General features: G+C 51.1%; 1 protein-coding gene across 1 annotated transcript; it reads right to left on the bottom strand.

The window, feature by feature from the left end:
* Positions 1 to 1888: 1888 nt before the first annotated feature.
* Positions 1889 to 22689, bottom strand: Zbtb2 (zinc finger and BTB domain containing 2). Its single transcript, XM_051206016.1, has 3 exons — positions 22668 to 22689; positions 9988 to 10173; positions 1889 to 4763 (listed from the first exon to the last, which is right to left on the bottom strand). Exons 2-3 carry the CDS (start codon positions 10158 to 10160, stop codon positions 3392 to 3394), a joined length of 1545 nt encoding a protein of 514 aa, XP_051061973.1. The 5' UTR covers positions 10161 to 10173; positions 22668 to 22689; the 3' UTR covers positions 1889 to 3391.
* Between the last annotated feature and the right edge of the window lie 999 nt (positions 22690 to 23688).

Raw genomic sequence — 23688 nt, 5'->3', positions numbered from 1 at the left:
GAGATCCACTTGCCTCTGCTCCCAAGTGCTGAGATTCAAGGTGTGCGCCACCAACGCCCAGCTGCTTCTTGAGAAATTCAGTGTATCTATTACTTGGCCTCCTCTCTTCTTCTACCTCCTTCTCTTCTCCCTCCTAGCCCTCCCCTTCTCTTTAAGCAAGGTCCCAGTTTCCTTCAGGTTAACCTGGAACTTATACTGTAACCCAGGGCAGCAGGAGCACATCATCATCATTACCATCATCACCATCATCATCATTATAATAATAATCATCCTACCTCAGCCTCCCCAGTGTCTGGTTTTTTGTTTGTTTGTTTCCTGACAGTTTTACTATGTAGTTCTGTAACTCATAGTAATCCTCTTGCCTCTGCTTCCCAAGTACTGGCATCTCAGGCATATGTGCTGCTACATTCTTATTAAGTGCTCAAAGGTTCCAAGCACATCTAGAATAAGGACAGGAAGTTGAGAACAACTCCAGAGCCTGCAGACTCTTAAAATTCTGAGAAGCTAATACAAGGGAAGGAAGGACAGTTATTCTATGGCAGAGATGACCGGGAAGCCTGCGATGCTCAGAGTGCAGTCAGCATCAGCACCATCTGGGAACACCTTAGAAACTATCGGGAGAGGGGGCTCCGGGCTGAGGTATCACTCAGCTAGTAGGATGCTTGCCTACTCTACTGCTGTGTTCTATCGATAGCACCACATAAACCAGGTGTGGTGAAGGTGCTCGCTTTTAGTCCCAGCTCTCTGGAGGCAGAGGCAGGTGGATCTCTGAGTTGGAGGCCAGCCTGGTCTACAGATCGAGTTCTGGGACAGCCAAAGTTACACAGAGGAACCCTGTCTCAAAAAATCAAAAAAAAGAAAAAAGACCAAACCCAGAGAGCCGTTACAGGCAGGGTGATGGAGAAAGGTCCTGAAGGAGAGTCTTTTGAGAAGGGACCCACTTAGTTAAACTTCTTTGGAGCCTGTCCTGAAACTTACTTTGTAGACCAGGCTGGACTGGAACTCACAGAGATCCACCTGCCTCTGCCTCCTGAGTGCTGGGCACATTATGATTCAGCAAAATTGCCTGATCTCCAGAGCAAGTACCAGGACAGCCAGAGCTAAATAAGCACAGACAAACCCTGCCTCAAAAAACAAAACCAAAACCCAAACCAAAAAAACACAGTAGCAAAATTACAGCTGTGAAGTACAAAGAAAACAATGCTATGGTTGGGTTCGCTACAGGAGGAACCGTATTAAAGGGTCCCAGCAGTGTTAGGAAGGGTGAGAACCACCGCTCTAGAAAGGCCCCTGGAGGAAGGGCAGTATCTGACTGACTTTCAATCCTTCCAGGGGGTGGGCAGTGGGAAGCTGGACTGCAAGTAATTTAGTTCAATGTCAAACCTGTGACAAGGAGCATGGAGGAGCCAGGTACTGGGTAAATAAAAAGGCGTAAAAACCTACAGCCCAGCACAGCATTTTAACTCACGACCCCACCCAAGGCTGTACAATGTCCAGAGGTTCAAATATAACTCAAAAGGATGTTATAGCTAGACTCCTGGGCGTTTAAGAGTCTAGGTTCATCCTGTGCTTTGTGCTAGCGATGAAAGGTGATTCCTCCTGATCATGTCCTTCTTCGTAAAGATATGTGGCCGGATGACATGTACACGCACTGCGAGCCTTGGCCTGCTCTAGCATTTTCCGGAGCTTCTTGCAGTCTCAGATTCGTGACCCAGTGTATTATACAACCCTCTTCTTTATCGTCACGAACAAGGGCACCCTGTTGCAGGAAACTGCCCGAGGTCTGACAGGTGTACATCCGGCTAGAATTGACTTGTGATGCAAGGCTTCCACACACCTCCTTTCTGTGTTCTTTGGGTAGACAAACACACGAGAGAAAAATCACATGCCCATTTAATTAAATGTTTATTTAATGAAAGGATGTATAAAAACTTACAAATCTGAGAACTCAGCTATACATAGAAGAGGGTGATGGGATGTTCAGTTTCTAACATACACGTACGGTATAGCTACGCACTATCCCCACCCCTCACCCCTTAGCCCTCGCTTCTGGCTCCTGCTGCATCCTGTAAGACCATTTTCTTATTGGCCCAAGGGAAGATTAATGGACAACTTTTAATGCTGTTAGGCCAGTGGGGAAAATTTCAGGTGTTAACAAAAATTGGAGGATACATGTCAAAATCAATTGGTTTTTCTTTTCCTCCAAGAAGGATTTTTTTTTTTTTTTTCATCCTGATTTCTCTTGGTTATTTTTTGATGCTTTAGTAGATGTCACCAGTGAACTATGGGCACTGCATTTTTTTTTTTTTTTAAAGCAAGGTCTCTATGTAGCCCAGACTGGCCTCAAATTCCCAATTCTCCTGCCTTCACCCTACCTCTACCCCTCTCCTAGCGATGGGGTCACAGAGGGGCACCATGAAGCCTGTCAGCATCAACTTTTAGGCTCATTAGTTACTCTTTCCACTCACAACTTCCCTTGTAAGATGCGCATTTCTACAGCCCTTTCCTGGCAGCATACACACACTGACTTTACAGGCAGCTGGCTGGGGCTGACCCGCTCGCTCACAGCTGGCAACTGCTAGGAAATGGCCTGGCATTGGCTGTTCGGAAAGACATACTACAGAATCGTGCTTTCAGATCGGATTCTCAAACAAGCTTGTCAGAAACCAAAACCCAGCATCTTCTTGGTCCTCTTGGAACGAGGCCAGCGTCGGGTAAGGCATGCGCCTCAGTTCTCCTGTGTGTAGCAAGTGCCCACGTGTCCGCTCACATACAAACTCACAGCCCGTCAGGTTTGATCCAAAAATGAAGATTGCCATCACATTATTACACCTTTGCATTTTGTCGGTTTCCTAACTAGTGATTTTCCTTAACTGGACATAATCTCAAAAGGATACACTTGGAAATCAGACACCCGGAGGGCAAATAGTAAAAACATTTTCTTGGGTTTCAAGTTTCCCCACACCTTCTAGATTTGCATAGCAGAGCCCAGCTTTATCTCTAAGAAGCATGCTGTAGTTTCCGACTTTGTTTCTTTGAGAAGGAAGACTTATTACCCAGGGACAGTCATAATTTTAGCTTACCAAATTATATTCTAGTTGTTTTATTATATACTCTTAATTATTTCCAAGTAGGTTTTTAAAATAATCTAAAACTTCTCAAAACCTATTTCTTTATAAATCCTACTGACCATTATCCATCCAATATCCCCTGAATTAAAGTAAATAGAGTCCAGGGTTATAATGCACAAAGCCTTACGGGGATGGGGCTGGAGAAGGGGACAGGAAAGGAGTGGGCCCCTTTGTATCATGCCATGGAGAAACTGTCCCGAATTGGAGGGGGGAGGGAGGGTCTGTGTAAAAATGACAGTTTTTAAAAAGACAAGTCACATTCAGTCTAGTAATACAGTTTCCTGTTCCTTTTTGATGGACGCTAACACAGGACGGTCGGATTCTGTTACTTCCGAGTCCCCACTGCCCAGGAGGACCGAGCGGCCCTCGTCCAGGGCAAACACGTCCGAGTTCTGGTTCTGGCAGGAGTGTTTGACCACCTCGTTGGGGGTGGAGAATGTCTTGTCGCACAGGTTACACTTGTAGGGCTTATTGGCCTGCACCAGCATGTTGTCCATCTGGCTGCCCTCCTCGAAGGTGCAGAGCTCCAGGGTCTGCTTGTCCACCATGGTGTACGTGTCGATGCTCTGGTTGAGGCACACGTGGCGCGCGGCCTGATTGGCCCTGCAGAAGCTCTTGTCGCAGGTGCTGCACTTGAAGGGTTTGCCCGTGTGGATGTACATGTGCTCGCGCCAGTGGCTTTTCTGGATGAACTTGCGGCCGCAGATGGTACACTCGTACTTGCGTCTCTTCACCTCTCGCTCCTGGTCCGCCTGCTCCAGGTTGTCAATGTCTGCAATGTCCGAGGGCGGCGGTGTCTCCGACTGTTGCTGCCCATCGATGATGGGGGAGTCGGAGATGTGCTGCAGCTCACTATCGCTGATCATCCCCGCCTCGGGCACTTCCAGAGCCTCCTTGCCCAGGTCGGCCGCATTGCTGCAGAGCGACAGGGGCCCGCGGCCTTCCCCGGGCGGACCCGCCATGAAGGGCACCCCGGTGTGGATCTGCAGGTGCTCCCGCAGGCTGCTGCGCAGCGTGAAACGCCGGCCGCACAGGTGGCAGGCATAGTACTTGGGGAAGCTTCCATTCCTCTTCATGATGCTTGGCTTCACGTGGGCGATCGTGAGGGACGACGGCTGCTCGTCTGAGGAGGAGGCCTCCAGGTTGGTCTCCTCCCCAGGAGGAGGGGGAGGAACAGGCGTGGAGACAAGTTCGGGTGACAGCGAGGTCTGCAGGGGGTCCGCGGGAGTCACGTTTGTCCGATTCACCTGTGCCAGGTTCGCAGTCAGCTGGGTCAGTTGTGAGGTCTCGGGCACCGGCTCTTGGTTCATCCTGGGTGGCTGGGGCCTTGGCTCCCGCCCAAGTTTCTCAGGCCCTAAATTCATCTTGGTGGCTTGTCTGAGCTGGTGATCTGCGATCTGAATGCCATACAAGGATGAGGCCAGCGGGAAGACTTGCTCGGGATGGGAAAAGGTGCCTTGGCTGGCGAGGCTGGCTTCCTGGATGAGGGGGTATGCGTGCAGGAATTTGATCCCTTGCTCCAACCGCACAGGGTCGATCAGCTGTGGGGCCATCTTCCCGGTGTACATCAGGTGGAGCAGATAGCTGAATATGTCAGGCTGTATGTCAGTGGGTTTCAGGCGAACACATTCACTGAAAAACAGTAGAAAGCCATGAAGAAACACCAAGCTACTACTTAGATGGAAACAAAGCCTGAAGAACCAGGACACTTGGAAGAGCACTTCTGTGGAGTCTCTCTCTCATCAGGCTGACAGAGCTTCATTACAGACCCAGTTCTGGGCTCAGCAGCCAGGGTGAGGTAAGTTAAAAAAAAAAAATGTAATCTGATTAGAAAGCCTTTAAAGCGGTAAATAGACACAGGCATAGCATAGCAACAGTTAAGAGCAGAATGCTAAACTGTTGGAGGTCCACAGCTCTAGGAGTCATGTGACCTCTGCAGCAAGGGGCAAGTGAGCCTGGTCACCTTCCCGGTGTTGCCAGGTGGCACTGGAAAGCGGTATGGACAACACAATCTTCATCAATGTCATCAGCATGGGCTTTACAGCCATTCTAGTTTGCAGGTGGCGAGGCCCCGGGCTAGCACTATGCTCACCTTAGGCTTGGTGAGTGGTAGGGCTGGGACTTTAACTTAGACCTACTTAATTCCAAAGCCACGCAGACATCCTTCAGAGCAATAAAACAGCTCTGTGGGGGCAGGCAGACGCTGGGTTTCATTAGTCACATCTGAATGGTGGCAAACCACCTATGCAGATAGTCAGCGGGCATCTGCCTCTCAGACTGACGCCACCCAAGCTCTCCTCAGACCATCGTTACCAGGGGAAGTTCTACTGTATCCTGAACACAATGAGACGAGGACTCTGTAGCACAGGAGGCAGACAGTATCACCCATGGAGTGAATATATCCTATGCATTTTCGGAAATAGATCCCTTGAACATCTTAAAATTTACAATAATTTTGATTATGTCTTTTCTTGGCATTAATGACCTTTTTTGCAGGTTTAGCAATTATAGCTACTTTTGTTAAGTCAATTATCTCACTATCCTAAAATGTTAACAGCATAGCATATCCAATTTCCTAAATTTGACACTTTATTAAAATAAAAATGGATGAGCCAAGCATGATGTATAATCCTAGCACACAGGGGGCTGAGGCAGGAGGATTGTCTGAGCTTCAAGGCTAACCTAGCTATGGTGAGAGACTAAAGAAAAAAAGTAGTAAAAGGACAGAGAAAAGGCTAATTTGATTTCAAGATGGACTTCTGACATGACAATAATGAGTAATTACTGGATAGGTACCACGATGTATATTTCATGAAAACGTAAGACTTCATACCATACTCATATTTAACTACAAAACACCAGTGTTAAACAGTACAATGAAGGTATACAACCTAGCATCTACCTACAAAAAAAAAAAAAAAAAGGGAAATTTGAGTTTGATATTGTCTTCTTTAAAACAACAACAACAAAAACCTGTCAGATGGTTCATTATTGTTAGTCTCTCTCCCTCTCCGAGACAAGATCTTCCTGTGTATCCTGTGGATCAGGCTAGCCTGGAACTCACAGAGATGCACCTCCTGCCTCCCAGTGTTAGAACTGAGTATGTGTACCAGCCACTGGCATGGTCAGGCAGACTCACAGAAGCCTGAGCCTTCGGAGACGTATGCTTCTCCACGAGAGGAGTACCGTCCTCAATCGAGGAGGGAAATCCAGGCAGGGCTTCCTTTCACCATTCACAAAGGTCCTACCCCCGCTGAGCCTCTTTCCACAAGGGCTTGCAGTTGCCCAAGGTGGTTGGACAGGCCATTGTGTTGATTGTTTCTAAGTAGTTAGTGACAGTAATGAGCCTCTCCAGTTGACGGGACGGAACTGGGAAGTCAACGCCCTACACTCCAGCCAGGTCTGGAAGGAGTGATGGGGGGGGGAGGGGGGAGTCGGGAGTCCCTGGGGCTGCCCAGCAAGCACACGTGTACACTTAGGCGTGCATTTCCTTCCCTGACATCCCAGCTGCTACTGAAGCCCTACGCCCCTTTTATGCAGGGCTGGCTGGGCCTCCCTTTCTTTCTATCCACTCGCCATGATAGGGGCCAGACTCACTTCCTCATCTTCTACAGTACACAGCCAATTCCACCTAAGCTCTGTCCTACGGACACCTGCCAGCTGTCTCACTTCTGTGCGAGAGAAGGGCAAAGGGAGTGTTAGCCCAGCCACAAATGCTGTTGCACAGCCGCTCTCCTAGTAATTCCAGGTTCAGCTTCTCCTTCACTAGAGTTTTAGGACAAGAGTCTTAAATAATGCTCAAATGCTCAACCTTTTTTTCTTTTCTTTTCTTCTTTTTTTGAGACAGGGTCTCGTTATGTAGACCAGGATGGCCTTGAACTCACAGAGACCCGCCTGCCACTGCCTCTGAAGTAAGTGCTGGATTAAAGGCACATGCTATTACGCTCAGCAGGTTAGTCTTAGCATGAAGCTTTATTGTGGAGCGCTCCATCTACAGAGGAAAGATCGACACCTAGTGGTAACTACAGGACTCGAAGGACCCAGTCATGGGCTCAGTCTTTGGCTGGAGGCAGGCAGCACACAGCGGCTCTCTGCTCTGTGTGTGTGTGACAGTGACCTTGAATTCCGCATACAGTGCTGTACAAGGAGGGCCACCAGGTGGGTGCTCTCAGATGCAAAGGGAATAACTAAAAGACAAAAGAAAGGCCAAGTGGGTACCTGTGGGTGGGCCCTGCCAAGGTACGCCACCAAGCGAACAGGCCATTGGAAACAGGGTTAGTGGAGGGGCTTATCGGGAGAGGGGTGAGAGCAAAAGGTCACCCTTTGGAGGTGGGGCCTGAGAGGCCGGCAGGCAGGAAGACAGAGAAACAGGGAGGACAGGGAGGAGAGGCAAGAGAGCGGGCTGTGCTGTGCCCGCGGGCACTTGTAAGGGCACACATGCAGATGCGGCAGAGCTGACGGAGGGAAGGCGCTTGGCGACAGGCGATGACGTAACTGCCTTGACGGCCTCAGCACAAGCTAACACATCCCTTTCTTAGAAAGACATTTGTTCACCGCCCTATACATGAAATAAGGGATGTTTCTCGAATCTAATTAATACACATTATATTGTCTTTTATGCTTCAAAATTAAAGACATTTCTTTTTTTTTTTTCCTTTTTGGTTTTCGAGACAAGGTTTCTATGAAAAGCCTTGGCTGTCCTTGCTCTGTAGACCGGGTTGGCCTTGAACTCACAGAGATCCACCTGCCTCTGCCTCCAGAGTGCTAGGATTAAAGGTGTGCACCACCACAGCCCAGCTAGACATTGCTTTTGGCAGGTCATTTGGGTCACTGTGTTGAGATTAATGGCTGTAATTGACATCTTCTACAAAACGATGTTAAAAGATGGCGAGTACATACACAGATTGGTTTTGAGATAGGGGTCTTGGCTGGTCTAGACTGGACAACTTTCCTGCCTCAGCCTCCCCTCCAAGTGCTAAGATTACAGGAATACATCTCATGTGCCCTGTTTAAAGGAAATAGTCTCAGTGACTTTTCCTCAGAGCTAAGTCACTGGCTCCTGGCCCTTCTGCTCCTCCAGATGTTTACAAGTGACCATTAGAAGCACACACCTCAGCCATACCCTGTGGTGTTCCAGGAGATCTATCAAAACTCACTACGTGTGTGTGCGTGTGTGGTGTGCATACGTGCGTGCGCGTGTGCGCGTGCGTGTGTGTGTGTGTGTGGTGTGCGTACATGCGTGCGCGTGCGTGTGTGTGGTGTGCGTGTGTGGTGTGCGGGCGTGCGTGCGCGTGTGCGCGTGCGTGTGTGTGCGTGGCCTGAGTAGATAGATAGCAGGAGTGGGAAGTACACAGAGTGCAATGTAGAGGAGATGCTGCCGTAAGCAGCACAGTATAGATTTTGTCCACTTGACTAGGAAGAAGGCGAGGATTAGGGACATCAGGGAGTGGGCGGGACACTCAGAAAGTTTGGTTCAGGTGAGTGAGCCACAAAAGCAGGCAGGTCAAAGAGAAGATGGTGTCCTGGTGATGAGTGCCCCACTCCTAGGAGCCAGACTAAGCAGCCTGCCCAGACTGGCCTGCTCAGTGTCCGCTCTCCTAAGTTCTGGTCAAAGGCATGCCTTACCCAGTCTCCAGGAATACTCAGCTGACAGCGATGTGGGAGATGAACACTCACAAAATGAGGGTAAGAAAGGAAGGACGGAGGAGCACATGGGCCATGTACTGAAGAGCTATGGGGGGAGCTATTGGGGGGGTACCATATGGTCTGAGATAGATGTGAAGCTTGGGCTACTTCGGGGGAAGAGCCTTTTCAGTTTTAGCCATGTTTAATGAAAAAACCGGAAGGGTGGCAGTTGGGTCTCAATGACCAGCAGGCAGCCGGGGGCAGGGCACTTAGGAACAGGGTTCTGCAGACAGAAAGACGGAGGCTGGAGCTAAAACTGCAAAGTTTCCAACAGCAGAGGCAAAGCCTGAAAAGATGACCCGTCCGCCACAGACAATGTGCAAGGACAGTCGGGGCTCAGGAGGCCCAAGGCCCAGTGCAGAGGGGAAGAACAGAGGACATTTGGTCACAGGTGAGGACTGCAGTGGAGACAGGAAGCCACAGTGCAAATGGACAGGAACAATGTGGGATGAGCAGATCCACAAAGGCGCACGCTGCCCTTTTAAGAAGGTTCAAGAACAGAGAACAGGGCCGTATTCCAGGAGCCAGCAAGGTCAAGGAAGGTCTTCTGCTCAGACCGGGCAGGGAGGGACGGGGAAGAGAAGAGTTATGAAGAACAGAGGAAAACGGAGATGGGAGGGAGGGAGGGAGGGGAGGGAGAGGGGGATTATCTTCCTCACACACCCAGAGGTTCTTTTCTCTAAGAATCTCATTTAGGAGAAATCAAAGGGGAAAAGAATCCTAAGAGCAAAGTCAGATTTCACATTAGAAAAGAGGGAAATGGAATTTGTACCCTCCAGCCCCTCATCTGAAACTAAGCATTCAAAAGCGGGGTATTCAGGGACAGGGCCTGGAGGAGGGCTTACGACGGGGCCACGGAGACGGAGACGGAGGTCTCCTGCCAATCATAGGTGCTACTCAGGCAGAAGGCAGGTTGGAAGGGGAGGGCCGGCGGGGAGCCGGAGTGGGGGAGGGGTTGGGGGCTGATTCCCAAGTACTAATGAAAGAATCAGTCACCAAGAAAGGCAGGGAAAAGGTGGGCTTGCAGGGGCCTGGGGTGGGGGGGTCTGGATGCCAGGGAGAGGCAGAGAGACCCGTGGTCTGGATGAAGGCAAAGAGTGTGCTCGGTGGGAAGAGGGACCCAGAGTCAGGAGGGCTACAGCCACAGGTTATTATCAACCACTTTAGTTACCTGGTCTGATGGACAAACAACATCTTAAAGTAATTGGAGAATGAAGCAAGAACTGATTTGTGTGCCTTGAAGTACACATCGCCGATTGCAACCGTGCAGTCACACAGGAACCCAAACTCTCGCTGAGCGTTTAACTGCTGCAGTAGAATAAGTCCATGGTTGGTCAAATCCATTTTTTAAAAAAATCTGCAAAGTAAACAATTTTATTTTTAAGAAAGGTGTTCCACAAATAAGAATGTGTCCTAACGTTATAGTAATGTTCACAGCTAACATGTCATCAAGGCTAACATGTCAAGGCGCTATCAGACAAGGTACATACATCAACTCGTTTAATCCACAACAGTCCTTGGACTGGGACCTGCCAGTATTCAGGTTCGGACGATGTCATGGGGTAACTCGCGGAAGCTGGGGCATGAACCCAGGTAGTGTACCTGCAAGCCTCCGTGGAGCGCCTGGCCCTTTAAAGACCCCAAAGCAAGCACTACTGATTGCTGAGAACTCGACCAATCAATCTTCCGCCAAGACAGAAGCCCTGAAGGGCTGGGAGGAGGCACAGCAAGGCTTCTCTTCCACCTTAAAGCCTTGCAAATCCATCAGCCACGGCACTCCACCTCTCTTTTGTGGAGGAGGAAATGGATTTGGAAATTTGTAAGTAAGTTGCCTCCAGGCCTTTCACCGGGAAGGCAAAGAAGTCAAAATTTAAATTTGAATGCACCTACTTCAAATTCTGTGTTTTCCATCCTTCAGTCAGTGAACCACAGTCCTTGGGACCTGATCTGTTTACTGTGAGAAGCAGCCGGGCCCTGGCAGGTTCTTGAAATCCCTAGGTGGGTGCTTTTTTCATAGCCACACCAGGAAAGCCCACCCCAGGGGCCAGCACTGTTTTCCCTGAAACTGGAGCCAGGCAAAGAAGTGCACCCTTCTTTTCCCTCCTGCAGCACCCAGAGTGGGGGGTAAAAACCAAAGCAAGGTGGAGAAGAAAGTCTACAGCCAGGAAAAAAGGAAGCAGATCTGTAGTGTGCGGAATCCAGGCCATTTTTACAACAGCTTCTATAACTAGTAAGGGATTGGTAAGGTGCAAAATGATCAAAACGCAACCCCCAACTCTCACTAATTGTAATTCCATACACTAGGAGTGAACATAGAAATGGGACACACACGGCCATTACAATCCGAGTCATGAAAACCACAAGTGAATCTAACAAAATGTGTAGGAGTGGAACGCAGAAGCTGCGGAGTTCCAAATCCTCAGCAAGACTCCTTTCTGTAGACAGACAAGATTGTTCAAAAATGTGTGGACAGGCGAAAGAAGGAAGACTACGTTTTTAGAAATGAACACGAAAAGAGCCCCTCGACTCCAGCCCAGATGTGAGAGGCACAGGATGCCAGACTGGCATTAGAAGAGGTGGACATACTTCAACAGAGCCTGCATGGAGCCTGGATGGAGCTCAAGCACTGAGAGGCAGTGTGGCTGTTCCAGGGGCAGCAAGACCACAGCGCGGTGCTGGCCGAGCTGGACCTCCAGAGGCAAACCTCAAACTTTCACTCACAAACTAAAAAAGGCACCCCCGGACTTAAGTAGAAAGCATACAACCATCAGAATTTTAGGGGGGAAAAATTCCAAAACGTAGGGATCTACAAAAGGAGAAAGCGGCAAGGAGGACTTGGTGAAATTACAAGGGTTGGCTCCCGGGACAGTTCCCGCTAAGAGGATGGACAGGCAGGCAGCGAAGGGACTGGGAGAAAGCACGGAAACTTCCCAGCTCCTCAGAAGGTCTGCACTTACAACGTACAGAAAGAACTCCGAAAGTCACCAGCATGAAATAAACCCAGAAGTGAGACATACGTGAAGGTCACCAGAGGGGAAAGACAGATGGACAGTGGACAGACAGTGTTCAGTAGCGCCAGCCCCCAGGGAAACAGGAACGGCGTGAGCACATTCATGGTGGGCGGGGTGGAGGGTGGGGGTTGAGGACGCAGAGGAGCTGGCTCCTGCAGCTGCTGCTGAGCTCGCTCGGGAGGTGGTACAGATGGCCTGGAGACCACATGCAACCCAGAGGCTACTCTGAGACATTTATCCCAATAAATGAGGGTGTACTTTTGCACAAAGCTGTACATTAATGTTTGGAGTGGTTTCACCAGAAACAACCCAGCTACCCTTTGGTTGTTGAATGGTGAGGCTGTGGCAATGAACCCCTCAGTCACTGGGAGAGATGAACCATTGCTGGCCTTGGTGGCAAACACCCTAATCCCAACTCTCCAGAGGCTGAAGTGTGTGTGTGTGTGGGGGGGGTGGTGGTGAGAAGGCTGTGAGTTTGGGGCCAGCCTGGGCTGCGGTGAGACTGTTTCTGGGACGAAACAAAACAGAACAAACAATTGTAGACAGAAGATACAAGCGTGAGCTATATATTCAGCGACAGTGGCAAAGCACCAAGGATTTGATTGATGCTGTGTGAGTCCTTGGGTATAACAGCCATGCCATATAGAGACGTGGAGAAGACTTGCAGTGCTAAGGCGAGGGAAGCAGGCGGTATTGCTGCGAAAAGGGTACCCTGAGAGATACCTATAGCATTCCACAGACGTCAACGTCATTAGTGGAAATACAGCCCAGCCCATACAGGGTCACCTAACTGTGGAGGAATGGTAACAACAAAGCATTTCTCAACATGGCAGCAAAAGGCAGTTACAGTAGCCTTGTGGGGGTCTGAGGTGCTGGGGGCAGGGGCCTCAGCCCAGCCATGTCTGGACTGAGCAGTGAATGTAGCCCCTCTGGACAGATGTGTGATGGCTCCGCCGTGGAGATGCGCATGCTTTGTGCTTTCCCAGAAACAGTGGTTTGATCAAGGAAAACATGATTTAGAGTGTGTTCCTGCCAGGCGGAGGTGGCAGACACCTTTAATCTCAGCACTCAGGAGGCAGAGATAGGTGGATGTGGATCTGTGAGTTTGAGGCCAGCCTGGTCTACAGAGCGAGTTCCATGGCAGCCAGGGCTGTTATACAGAGAAGCCCTGTAGAGGAGGAGGAGGGTGGGGAGGAGTGTTTCCTGGCTTTCGTACCTCAGCATCTAAGTATCAAGTTATTGTACATGTGGATTGTTAGGAAACTTTACAATGCCAGACTGCAAAAAAAAAAAAAAAAAAAAAAAAAAAAACTCTCCACAGAGAAGCTGTCTCAACCCCCAAACCCCAAACAAACAAATAAACAAAAAACCCAAAATGTTGTTTCACTGGCTGACTTGAGTTTCATTAAAAACAAAACAAAACAAAAACAAAACCCACCGGGTGTTGGTGGTGCAGGCCTTTAATCCCAGCACTGGGGACACAGAGGTAGGCGGATCTCTGTGAGTTCGAGGCCAGCCTGGTGGACAGAGCGAGATTCAGGACAGGCTCCAAAGAGAAACCCTGTCTCAGCACCCCCCCCAAACAAAACAAACCCAGAACACCATTACACAAATGTCAGCTTGAAATTATGACAATTTCCAGTACACTGCTGCCATTTGTCACTACGTGCATATCTGGAATGGTGTTCTCAGTGCTGACAACCATACATCACAATACTCATGCACTGTGAGATGCTCTGCCTCCTGCAGCATCAACGGCCAGACCACGCACTGTTTCTCCCTGTCGATGACAGCAGCTGCTGATCATGGGCTGTTCACTATTAATACCACTCACATACTATCATCTTATTTCACACTCGTGAGGTGTTTGGGGTCTAGCTACTTACGTTTTAGAGAAGGTAGAGCAGTAAGTTTTGAGACGTAGATTTAAGCAGGGGTCACTGGATTTTGTGTTTGTTTTGAGAAATACGTCTACTGTAAGACCCAAGCTGGCCTTGAACTTGTGTTACAACTGCCTCAGTCACTAACTATCACACCTGGCTTTGTGTTTTTTGTTTTTTAAGATTTATCCATTTATGACGTATACAGGGCTCTGCTTGCACGTATAGCTGCAGGGCCACAAACGGGCACCAGATCTCATTAGAGAGGGTTGTGTGCCGCTACCATGTGGATGCTGGGAATTGAACTCAGGACCTCTGCAAGAATAGCCAGTGCTCTTAACCTCTGAGCTATCTCTCCAGCTTGCCGCCCCTCCCCTGCTTTGTTTTAAATTAACAAGAGATACTATGTTTTTTTTTTTTTTGTGTTAATGATTTATGTATATGTACTTGTTATAAGAGATTCAGACATACAAATCTGAGTGCTGTCCCTCGTGCTGGGGGGATGGGACACCTAGGGCTTGCTGAATGCTACAGGTGAATACTCTGCTACTGAGCCACCCAACAGTCTACTTTGTTCAGACTCTTTTTAATATTGCCTTTTTCTCTTCCTATGATATTTAATGATGTGAAACATATATTAACCATTTCTGTCTCTTCATTAACTGTATCCATCCCCCCCACCCCCAGGCAGGGTTTCTCTGTGTAGCCCTGGCTGTCCTGGAACTCCTCTGTAGAGCAGGTTGGCCTCGAACTCAAGAGACCCTCCTGCCTCTGCCTCCCGAGTGCTGGGATTAAAGGCGTGGCCTCCCTCCAGGTCCTTGGTACCGGGGCCATTACTGGCTCCTGAGGGAATTCAGAGCTCCCTGCCCTGGCCCTCACTCTACAAGCTGCACTCTACACCTGGCTGGTCAGCGGGCTGGTGGCCCTCACTCAGCTGGAACCTCCAGCTCACTCCTGCTTGATCCAGAAAGCTGCTCTCCCTCTGTCCAAACCGCGCCCTCTGAGAGGATCTTCAGCAAAGCAAAGGCACCAAAAATCCCAGTTCCAAATTCTTGGCCCCTGCAGCAGCGCCTCCCCTGAAGTTGCCAGTAGCTCAAGCCCCCACCTAAAGTGCTCAGTTCTACCCTATTTGGGCACAGACCACCTCCAACCTATATAATCTCCCTGCTTTAGTTCAGATGTGTGGCTTCTCCTGCCTCGACCTCTGGGGCTGGAGAACTCACCTGAAAGTTGCTTTGCTCAACTAAACCTGTTCTTTTGCTTTTTCAATGGGGCTTGATCTGGCTGAGTGCATCAGCAGAAAAACCTGTTATCGCAATACAGAAAACCTATTAAGACCTACAGCTTAGGAACTTTCCTCTGGATCTTTGAAAATGCTACTTTCACAGAAGCTGTCCACTGACATGTGTACTCAGTCATATTTGTGTGTATTCACACACCTGTGCTCACACAACTGGCCCTGCCTCTCAAGTATGAGAGAGAAACTGTCAGTTCTGCAGTCAGCCTGACCTTTCTGAAAGCTTCCACTAGGTGCCTGGGAGGTTATCTAGCCGAGTGTTTACCATTTGCTAAACTAACTAGGAGTTCAGAACAGGAAGTGTGCTCAGCTCCCTCCAGACATGGTTTGTCCCCAACTACCCTGGTGATTTGCGAGAAAAGTGTACTTCTTTTTATCTAAGACATTCCCATCAATGTAATGTGCTACGGTTTGGAAGATTTCCTCAGTTTCCCGCTAAGTTGTGGCTAATGCTTGGCAGTTTACTGTGAACCCAGAGACATGATGGGCAGAGAGGCAGGCATGATGCAGTCTGGGGTGCCTTAAAGATGTCAGTTCTTATCTTAGGAACAATAGGAAGGCTCCCAGGGGACACAATGGGACACTGTTAGGCAAAGACCAAGGGAATCCTTCCAGTCTCTAGAGTGGAGGGGCTGAGGGTGGGCGCCGAGAAGGAGACAGGGCAGAAATGAAAGACATCTAGAAGATTCAAATCTGCAGCACTGCCTAGGGGAGGGAGGGAGGTGGGAGACTTCACTGGAATGGCTGGGCAGGTCTCGGTTGGGAGATAAGGGCAAAGTTTGGTGGGAAAGGAGACAGCCTACCTGACTGAAGAGCCAGAGCCCTTACGCCACTTCAGTGTGTATGGGCCCAGAGTCAGGTGACTGAAGCCTACTGCCTTATGGGTGTACGGTTGGTGCTGTGTGTGGCCCTGCCTTGCTCTATAGAGCATTTCTAAGCGTTCTTACTGACGTTCTCCATAAAGCAGTGAGACTGACTGCACAGTTAAGAGCTTGGTAGGGAGAACCCTTAACCGGCCTCGGGATATCACTTGGTTGACAGAGTTCTTACCTGGAATGCAGAGCTTTGAACGGGTTTGGTCCCTAGCATCATGTACACAGAACGAAGGTAGCACACGCCTGTAATTCCAGTACTAGGGAGGTAAAGGGTGCTAGGAAGTTCAAGGTCATTCTCCAACAAACAGTTCAAGGCTAGTTAGGGATACAGGAGACTTTTTCTCATCAACAGTTAAAAAAAAAAAAAAAAGCAAACAAGCAAAACAACCCAACCACTTGGCACAGGTAGAACTTAATAGAACTGAAAAAGGAAGAAGAGGCTGCGTGAGAAAGGTCATTTAGCAGGGTCTTCTGGGCTCTGCAGGCACTAGCATGTATGTGAGGCACATACATGTTAAAAAGAAGTCACCTGTGTTTTGCTATAGTGACTGGTAAAGAACTAAAAACTGTCTCACCACAGAACTCTTGCTGGTCTGGAACTCACTACGTGGACCAGGCTGGTCTCAAACTCAGAGAAACCCCCCCCCCTCCTCTCCCTACTGTGTGCTGACCACACCTGGAGGATCTTACAGGATGTCTTCCTTACGGACTTCCTATGTGCACGGTATTTTCTTAAACGAGTCCAAAGATTGCACGGTAGATTCATGCCAAAAGTCAAAACAAACATAACCGTTTCGCGTAGCCAGCTATAATGACCACTTTCCTCCACTGAATGATTTGGTTTTTATCTTCACCCCCCTCTCCCACTTTGATACCCTGAGGATCTGGTTGTCAAGTGCTCTCAACCCCCCAGGCAGCGCCTCCGTCTTTGGAGGACGCATGAGCAGACTGCATAATCATGAGCCACTTAGCCAATCTCTGTTCCTCCTTCACTCTCAGCACAAACGCCGGGGAACAACAGCTTTGGGGACTAGACGATTCCCTTTCTAAAGATAATAGCTCTTAGGACTCCCTAACCACCACTTAGACGTGGCCTTTCAAGGGCTGGCACTAATAGGGTCCTCTGAAGCCCTCGTTTTATTTACACCAGGAATAATATACGCTGTGATGCACAGGGTATGCACATCAGGAACTGGAGAAGCACCATTCCGAGTAAGACGGGTTCTGTCAAGTAGTTTAGGCCACTTGCCAGTAGAAAAACCTCCTTTTCAATTAGTACTATTAAAAATTAATGGGGGGTGGGTGGGCATGAACTAGACCTGAATAACGCTGGTCAATGGAATTTCAATATATTTCAGAACTTCAGTTCAGAGGTAGGAAATGCATTGCCCCCCACCCTCGCTGAATCTTCTTGTATACTAATTACAGAAGGAAAGGGCATAAGCAACCTAATAGCTCTTCCCTACTGGAAAACGCGAGTTCTCTTAATTTAATTAATATTTAACTTAGCTTTATATTTTCTAAATGTTCGGAATCTGAAGGTGGCAATTCAGAGAAGTCAAGAAGAGAGTGACAATTCTAAAAGTTATGCTACAACCAACTTTAAAGAAACAAACAAATGCCCATAGCAGCAAATGTAAAACGTTCCCTCCCAGCCCAAGCAGAGCCTGCTTCCCTTCTTACACCGCCCACAGATCTGGTTCAGGGTGAATCATGGTGTGTAATGTCAAACTCAGGCTTTGGTGCTTCAACCGTAATAAATTTCTAAAAGACAATGGGTCCCATGACATCTTCACATACAAATGCCACCACCCTAAGCTGCTAGTGTTTGTTCTGTACCCCCTTTACCCACTCCCTCCCTTTTCCTTATCCTTTCTCCCTTCAAATAGCCCCCTTCTGCTTTCAAGTCACACACACACACACACACACACACACACACACACACACACACGTGTGTGTATGTGTACGTGTGTGTATGTGTGAATGTGTGTGTATGTGTGAATATGTGAATGTGTGTGTGTGTATGTGTGAATATGTGAATGTGTGTGTATGTGTGAATATGTGAATGTGTGTGTGTATGTGTGAATATGTGAATGTGTGTGAGAGAGAGAGAGAGAGAGAGAGAGAGAGAGAGAGAGAGAGTGTGTGTGTGTGTGTTTGGGGATTCAAAGGCACTCAGTTCTCCCCTTCCACCATGTGGGTTCTAAGGATGGGCCAGGCCATCAGACTCAGCATCAGGGGCCATGCAGTTTTACTGATGCACTTTTTAAAAAAAAATCATTGTCCAGTGGACTTGGAAAATACTGACTCATTGAATTATGAGATTTCTCCAATATTAACACACTGACTGGAAAGACAGTAAGACAGTATTCTTATGAAAATTGTCTCAACCATGTGGAAGCCTGGCAGACCTGTGGGATTCACAAGGACTCACAATAAGCAGCCGGTCTGGACCAGAGCACTCACACATTACTTTTAGATGATTCTAGACTGTCCCCGGTGCAGAATCTACAACATGCACACAATTTAAAGGAATGGTACAGAGAAGGTTTTGTTACACAGGTTTTGTTTTGTTTTTGCTCTTTTGGGACAGGGTCTCTCTACATAGCATTGGCTGTCCTGGAACTTACTGCTATTATGTAGCCCAGGCTGGCCTTGAACTCACAAGAGATCTGTCTGCCGGTAGCTCCCAAGAGCTGTGACCAAAGGTGTGTGCTGCCACACTTGGCAACATTTGTTTTGAAAAACAAGAAAGTTTAAGCACATAGCCAGGTATATTAAAGCGCTTCCTGAATTTCTAACTTTGTACTGAGAACTTTTCCCTCCCTTCCTGTTATTTTTGGGAGAGGGGCTTCCCAGTTAGCCCAGGTTAGTCTTGAACTTGCAGCACAACAAACTTCCTGCTTCGGCTTCACTGGCTAGGGTTCCAGGTGTGTGACTACTCCCTGTCTGGCTTGAGTTTTCTTGAAGTAGCAGATAAATCCCTCATGCACGTGGTCCAGGATTTGTGTCTGAATGGAAATACCACACCCAACTTGGCCCCTGAACCAGCAAAGGATAGTCCTGTAAGTCCTGTGGCTCCGATGCTTTCTCTCCTGTCCCTCATGCCCCCTGTCTCTCTCTTCTCCCTTTCTCCACTGTCTCATGTAGTCCAAGGTGACCTCAAATTCTCTGTGGTGGCCGTCCTCCAATTCCTTACCCTCAAAGCCTCCAATTTGGGAGTGCCGGGATTACAGGCATGTACCACCATGTCTGGCATGATTCCACAGTCCTTTCTTCTTTCTTTACTTTGATTTGTTTTTGTTGTTGTTTTTGAGAAAGGGTTTCCCTGGGTGGCTTTGGAGCCTGTCCTGGAATTCGCTTTGTAGACCAGGCTGGCTGCGAACTCAGAGACCCACCTGCCTCTGCCCGAGTGTGTGCCAGTGCCTGGTGATGCCTGTGATTCTGTATCTTAATGACCACCTTAGCACGGTAAATATGCAATCTCATTTAGTACCATTTAGTAATGGTAATTTGTAATTTGTTTACCGGGTGTCCTCAATCTAATGCTTAGAAATTTGCAATTCAGACATCCAGTTCCCTGTTAGCTCCTCCTCAGTGTGCTGTTCAGAGAACCAAGGGACACAGACAGGAGAGCAGAAGCAGCTGGCGCCCTTTGGCCACAGCTGTCATTCCTTAGTCTACCCCTACCTACCAAGGCCTGTATCACACTTCTTGTTCACCTTCCCTCATTTCCTACAGGGAAAGGGGATTAGGTCTAGGGACAAAGGACACTGAGAGGTGGTAAGAGAGTCCCCTACTCTAAAGTTGATTCCAAGCTGTTCTGTTACTACAGGATATCGGATTCTCAGGCAGGAACACCCCCCACAGGGGAGGGGGGGCGGTAAAATGTATTATAAGGCGGTCTTAGTAACCGCCGTGGTGAAGATACACCATGATCACAGCAACTCTTATCCGTGATAGCATCTAATTGTGGGCTTGTTTATACAGTTTCAGAGGGTTAGTGCATTATCATCTTGGCAGGGGGCAAGGACAGCAACATCCTGATCTGCAGGCAGAGAGCAAGCAGTACCTGCGCCTTTTCAGGGCTTTTGAAATCTCAAACCCCTACCCCACAGACAAACTTCTTCCAACAAGGCCACACCTCTTAATCCTTCTAATCCTCTCAAATATACCCTGGTGATTACATGTCCATTCAAATATATGACCCTATCAGTACCATTCTTATTCAAAGCTCTTGTAAAAATGGAAAATTGGGGCCTGGTGATGGGGAGGCGAATGTCTTTAATCCAACCAGAGGAGGCAGATCTCTTTGAGTTTGAGGCCAGCCTGGTCTACAGAGTTCCAGGACAGCCAGGGCTGTTTCGCAAAGACATGTCTAGCATTAATTTTGCTGGATCATTTTGGAGGAAGTTTTGCACCCATGGATATATACATTCCTTAAAGCTGGGCAAGTAAGTGGGAATAACAGGACAGTTCCTGCCACCCACTAGTGCATTCTTCCTGTGGTACCCTTCCACTTTTTTAAAAATTTTAATTATTATGGTTTCAACAATAGGTCAGTCTTAGCTAGGAACACACACACATCCCACTGAGAAACTAAATATCACCTTTAAAAGAATTAGAGATAAAATTATACTCATCTTAAAAATTATCAAGTTATAGAAAATTATCAAGTTATGGGTGGAGTGTCGCATTCCTTTTATCCCAGCACTGGGGAAGCAGGGACTGGGGTAATCTCTGAAATTGAGGCCAGCCAGGTCTACAGGGCAGAACAGCCAAGGGTACAGAGAAATAACGCGGCTTTGAGACCCCCTCTTCCCTCCCCCCAAAAAAAGGAAAAAAAAAGAAGACCGATCAAGTTTACAAATATTCCGGGCAAACTAAAGATATAACCTGGAACACCTGAATGTCCCCCCTCCCAAATTTAATTTTTTGGTTTGTGAGAAACCACAGTAATGGGGATTAAAATGTCTTAGCTGTAATTTAGCATAATTTCATGCCTCTCAGAGTAAAATGTTGGTTGTGCACGCCGGTCAGGGTCTTTAGTATAGACACTACACAGATATCATTAACCAGGCAGAACAGCCCATTCAGCCATATCCAGATCACTCCGGCGTCATGCGAGCCCCAAATCCATTTCCTTTATGTTGTATTTTACTAATACACCATGAAAAATGAACCGAATCTAGGACCAAATGCGTTTTTTGGATGGTGGTGGGAAAGAACAGTGCGGACTGGTGAGGATATACCAAAGGCTCCAGTCCACTCCCCGCGGAATCATTAGTTCGAGGAGTTGGGTGGAAGTTCTCGCAGTAAATGGTCTGTGAGACAGAGACACGGGGGTTTCGCTCTTCCTGCCCGGCTGCACGAGCATCCTTGTAGGAGCGCCTTTAAGATCCACTACCAGCTCAAAGCAACAAAAGCCCGCATCCTACGCGGCTTTTAGCTGCGCACGCATTCCAGGCTGCGAGCGAATCGTCGGGGGGCCCGCTCCACCGGCCGCCCCGCCTAAGCCCTCGGCGGCCCGGCTCATTTGCTCGCTGAGCTGGCCGGCAGGCAGAGGAGGGCGCGGCCGCCGGGGCCTCGGCCCAAGGCGGCGTGGCCCCGCCCCGTGTGGGAGGAGCGCGGGGGCGTGGCCCGCACTCCGGCCCCGCCCCCGGGGGGGCCGAGCGGAGGGAGAGGACGGGGGGGGGGAGCAACGCCAGGCTGAGCAACGCACTCGGGTCGCGCCGCTCGCTCCCCGTCCCCGGCCGTCGGCCCCGCGCGCGCCCGCCCACGCGCACGCGCCCGCCCCCGCCGCGCGCGAAGTCCCGCGGCGCCCAACACAATGGCGACGCCTACGCCGCGCGCGCGCGCTCGCCGCGCCGGCGCCAGGGGGCGGGGCGGGGCGCCGCAGCGCGCGCGAGAGCCGCAGACAGCGCGAGACCCGGGGCCGGAAGCGCGCGTGCGCGCCCCCGCCCGCCAGCGGGAGGAGGCGGAGCCGGAGCAGTCGCAGCGGCAGCTGCAGGAGCCGCTGCAGCTGGGAGACGCGCCAGGGAGAGGCCGGGCCCTGCTCCGGTCCGACCGGATCCCTTCCCCTCCCCTCCCCTCCCCTCCCCTCGCGCCCCCGCCCCCTCCCCGCTCGCTCCCCTCCCTCCCTCCCTCCCCTCCCCCCCCACTCCGAGCCCACTTCCGCAGCTCGCGGGCGGCCCGGCCGCCGGCGGCCCCGGCGGGAGTTACGCACCTGACGGGCCCAGCCTGGAGCGGGGCTCCGGCGCGGGGAGCGCTCACCGGCCGCCGCCCGCTCCGGACGCCCTCGGGGCCGCGGCCCGCAGCAGGCACCGGCACCGGCGACTGGGACCGGAACGCGGAGCGCCCCCTCCCCTTGCGCCCGCCCTCTCGGCTTCCGTCCCCTCCCCCTGTCGCCAAGCCCCGGATGGAGCGAGCGGCCGGGACGCGCCGCCGCCGCCGCCGCCTGGCCGCCGGGGTGGTTTTGTCAGGCGGCCAGAGCCCCGGCGCCAGGCGCCGCCGCCGCGCCCCGCCCCGCCCCGCGGGCGCCCCCCGCTGCCCCGCTCCCCCGCCCCGGCCTCGCCCCGGCCCGCGCGCGCCGGGGCCCCGCCGCCTGCCTTCGCCCGGAGCCGCGGGGCCGGGAGTCCCCCGCCGCCTTTGTTGCCGCGGCCGCCGCCGGAACCGTTTGCGAGCTCCGGCGCCTCCCGCCCCTCCCTGCGCCTCCCCGGAGCCCGGGCCGGGGGCGGCACGTGGGGCCCCGGGACGCGGCGGCGGCGGCGGCGGCGGTGCGCGCTTACCTGTCGCCGGGGCGGCGGGGCGTGAGGGGGGGGCGAGGCGGAGCCGGGCGGCCTCGGCCTAACTGTCCCCGCCGCCGCCGCCGCTGCTCCCGCTGCTGCTGCCGCTGCCGCCGCCGTCGGTGTCTCCGGCGCGGCGGCGGGCGGCGGCGGCGGGGCTTTTCCTGTCCGGTTACGTTAAGGTCACATGACCGAGAGAGCGGAGCGACTAGTGCAAAGAGGCTGCGAGCGAGCGGCTCCCGCCGGGGGGGAGAGGCGGCGAGAGAGCAGTGGCGGCAAGAGCCCCTCCGCCCCCCCCCCGGCCGCTCCCCTCCCCCGCCCGCCCGCCCGCCCGCCTCCGCCTCCTGCTGCTCCGCCGCCGCCGCCGCCGCCGCCGCCTGCAGCTCAGCTCGCTCGCTCGCTCGGCGCTGCGGCTCCAGCCGAAGTTCTGCAAAAGCCATGTGCAGGCGAGGCGGGGAAAGTTGTCCGCGCCCGGCGGCCCGGGCGACCCCCCTTGTGTCCAGACCCGGGGGCGGGCGGGCGGGGGGTTTAGGTAGGACCAGTCCTGCCCGTGCAGAGAGATGGTCGCTTCGGGGAGGCCGGTGCATGCCCGTCCGGCTCCTGTCAAGAGATGCCTGACGCCTCTTGGCTCTGCCCGTGGGGTTAGCCTGTCGTCCTGAGAGGTGAAGTCGGGTGGGCCGCTGTCAATCACCTGACGGTGTTTGCCACCGGTGGCGGCCGAAAGTATGTGTCCCGAGCAGCCAGGCCACTGTGGGTTAAGATGCCTTTTAGGACTGAACGGGATGGGGTGCTTAACTCCCCCCATATGTTGAGGTTTAGTTTATGGCGACTTGCGCTGTGTGTGTGTTGGTACCGGCCACTACTCTCTGGCTGACTTTTTGGACTCCCAAGGGTCTGGTGGAGTGGATTCAGAGTTGCCATCCTGTTAGATGTTACAGGGACATCCTGAAACATGGTAGCATGGTAGGGGACTTGAATCCCATGATGAGCTTTCTTAAGGTTTTAAAATTTACTTTTTATGTTG

This window comes from Phodopus roborovskii, unplaced genomic scaffold, assembly GCF_943737965.1.
Source record: "Phodopus roborovskii unplaced genomic scaffold, PHOROB, whole genome shotgun sequence".
In the NCBI taxonomy this organism is placed as follows: Eukaryota; Metazoa; Chordata; class Mammalia; order Rodentia; family Cricetidae; genus Phodopus; species Phodopus roborovskii.
Note: the sequence above shows the minus strand (reverse complement) of the source record. Positions and strands in the feature narration are given on the sequence as shown.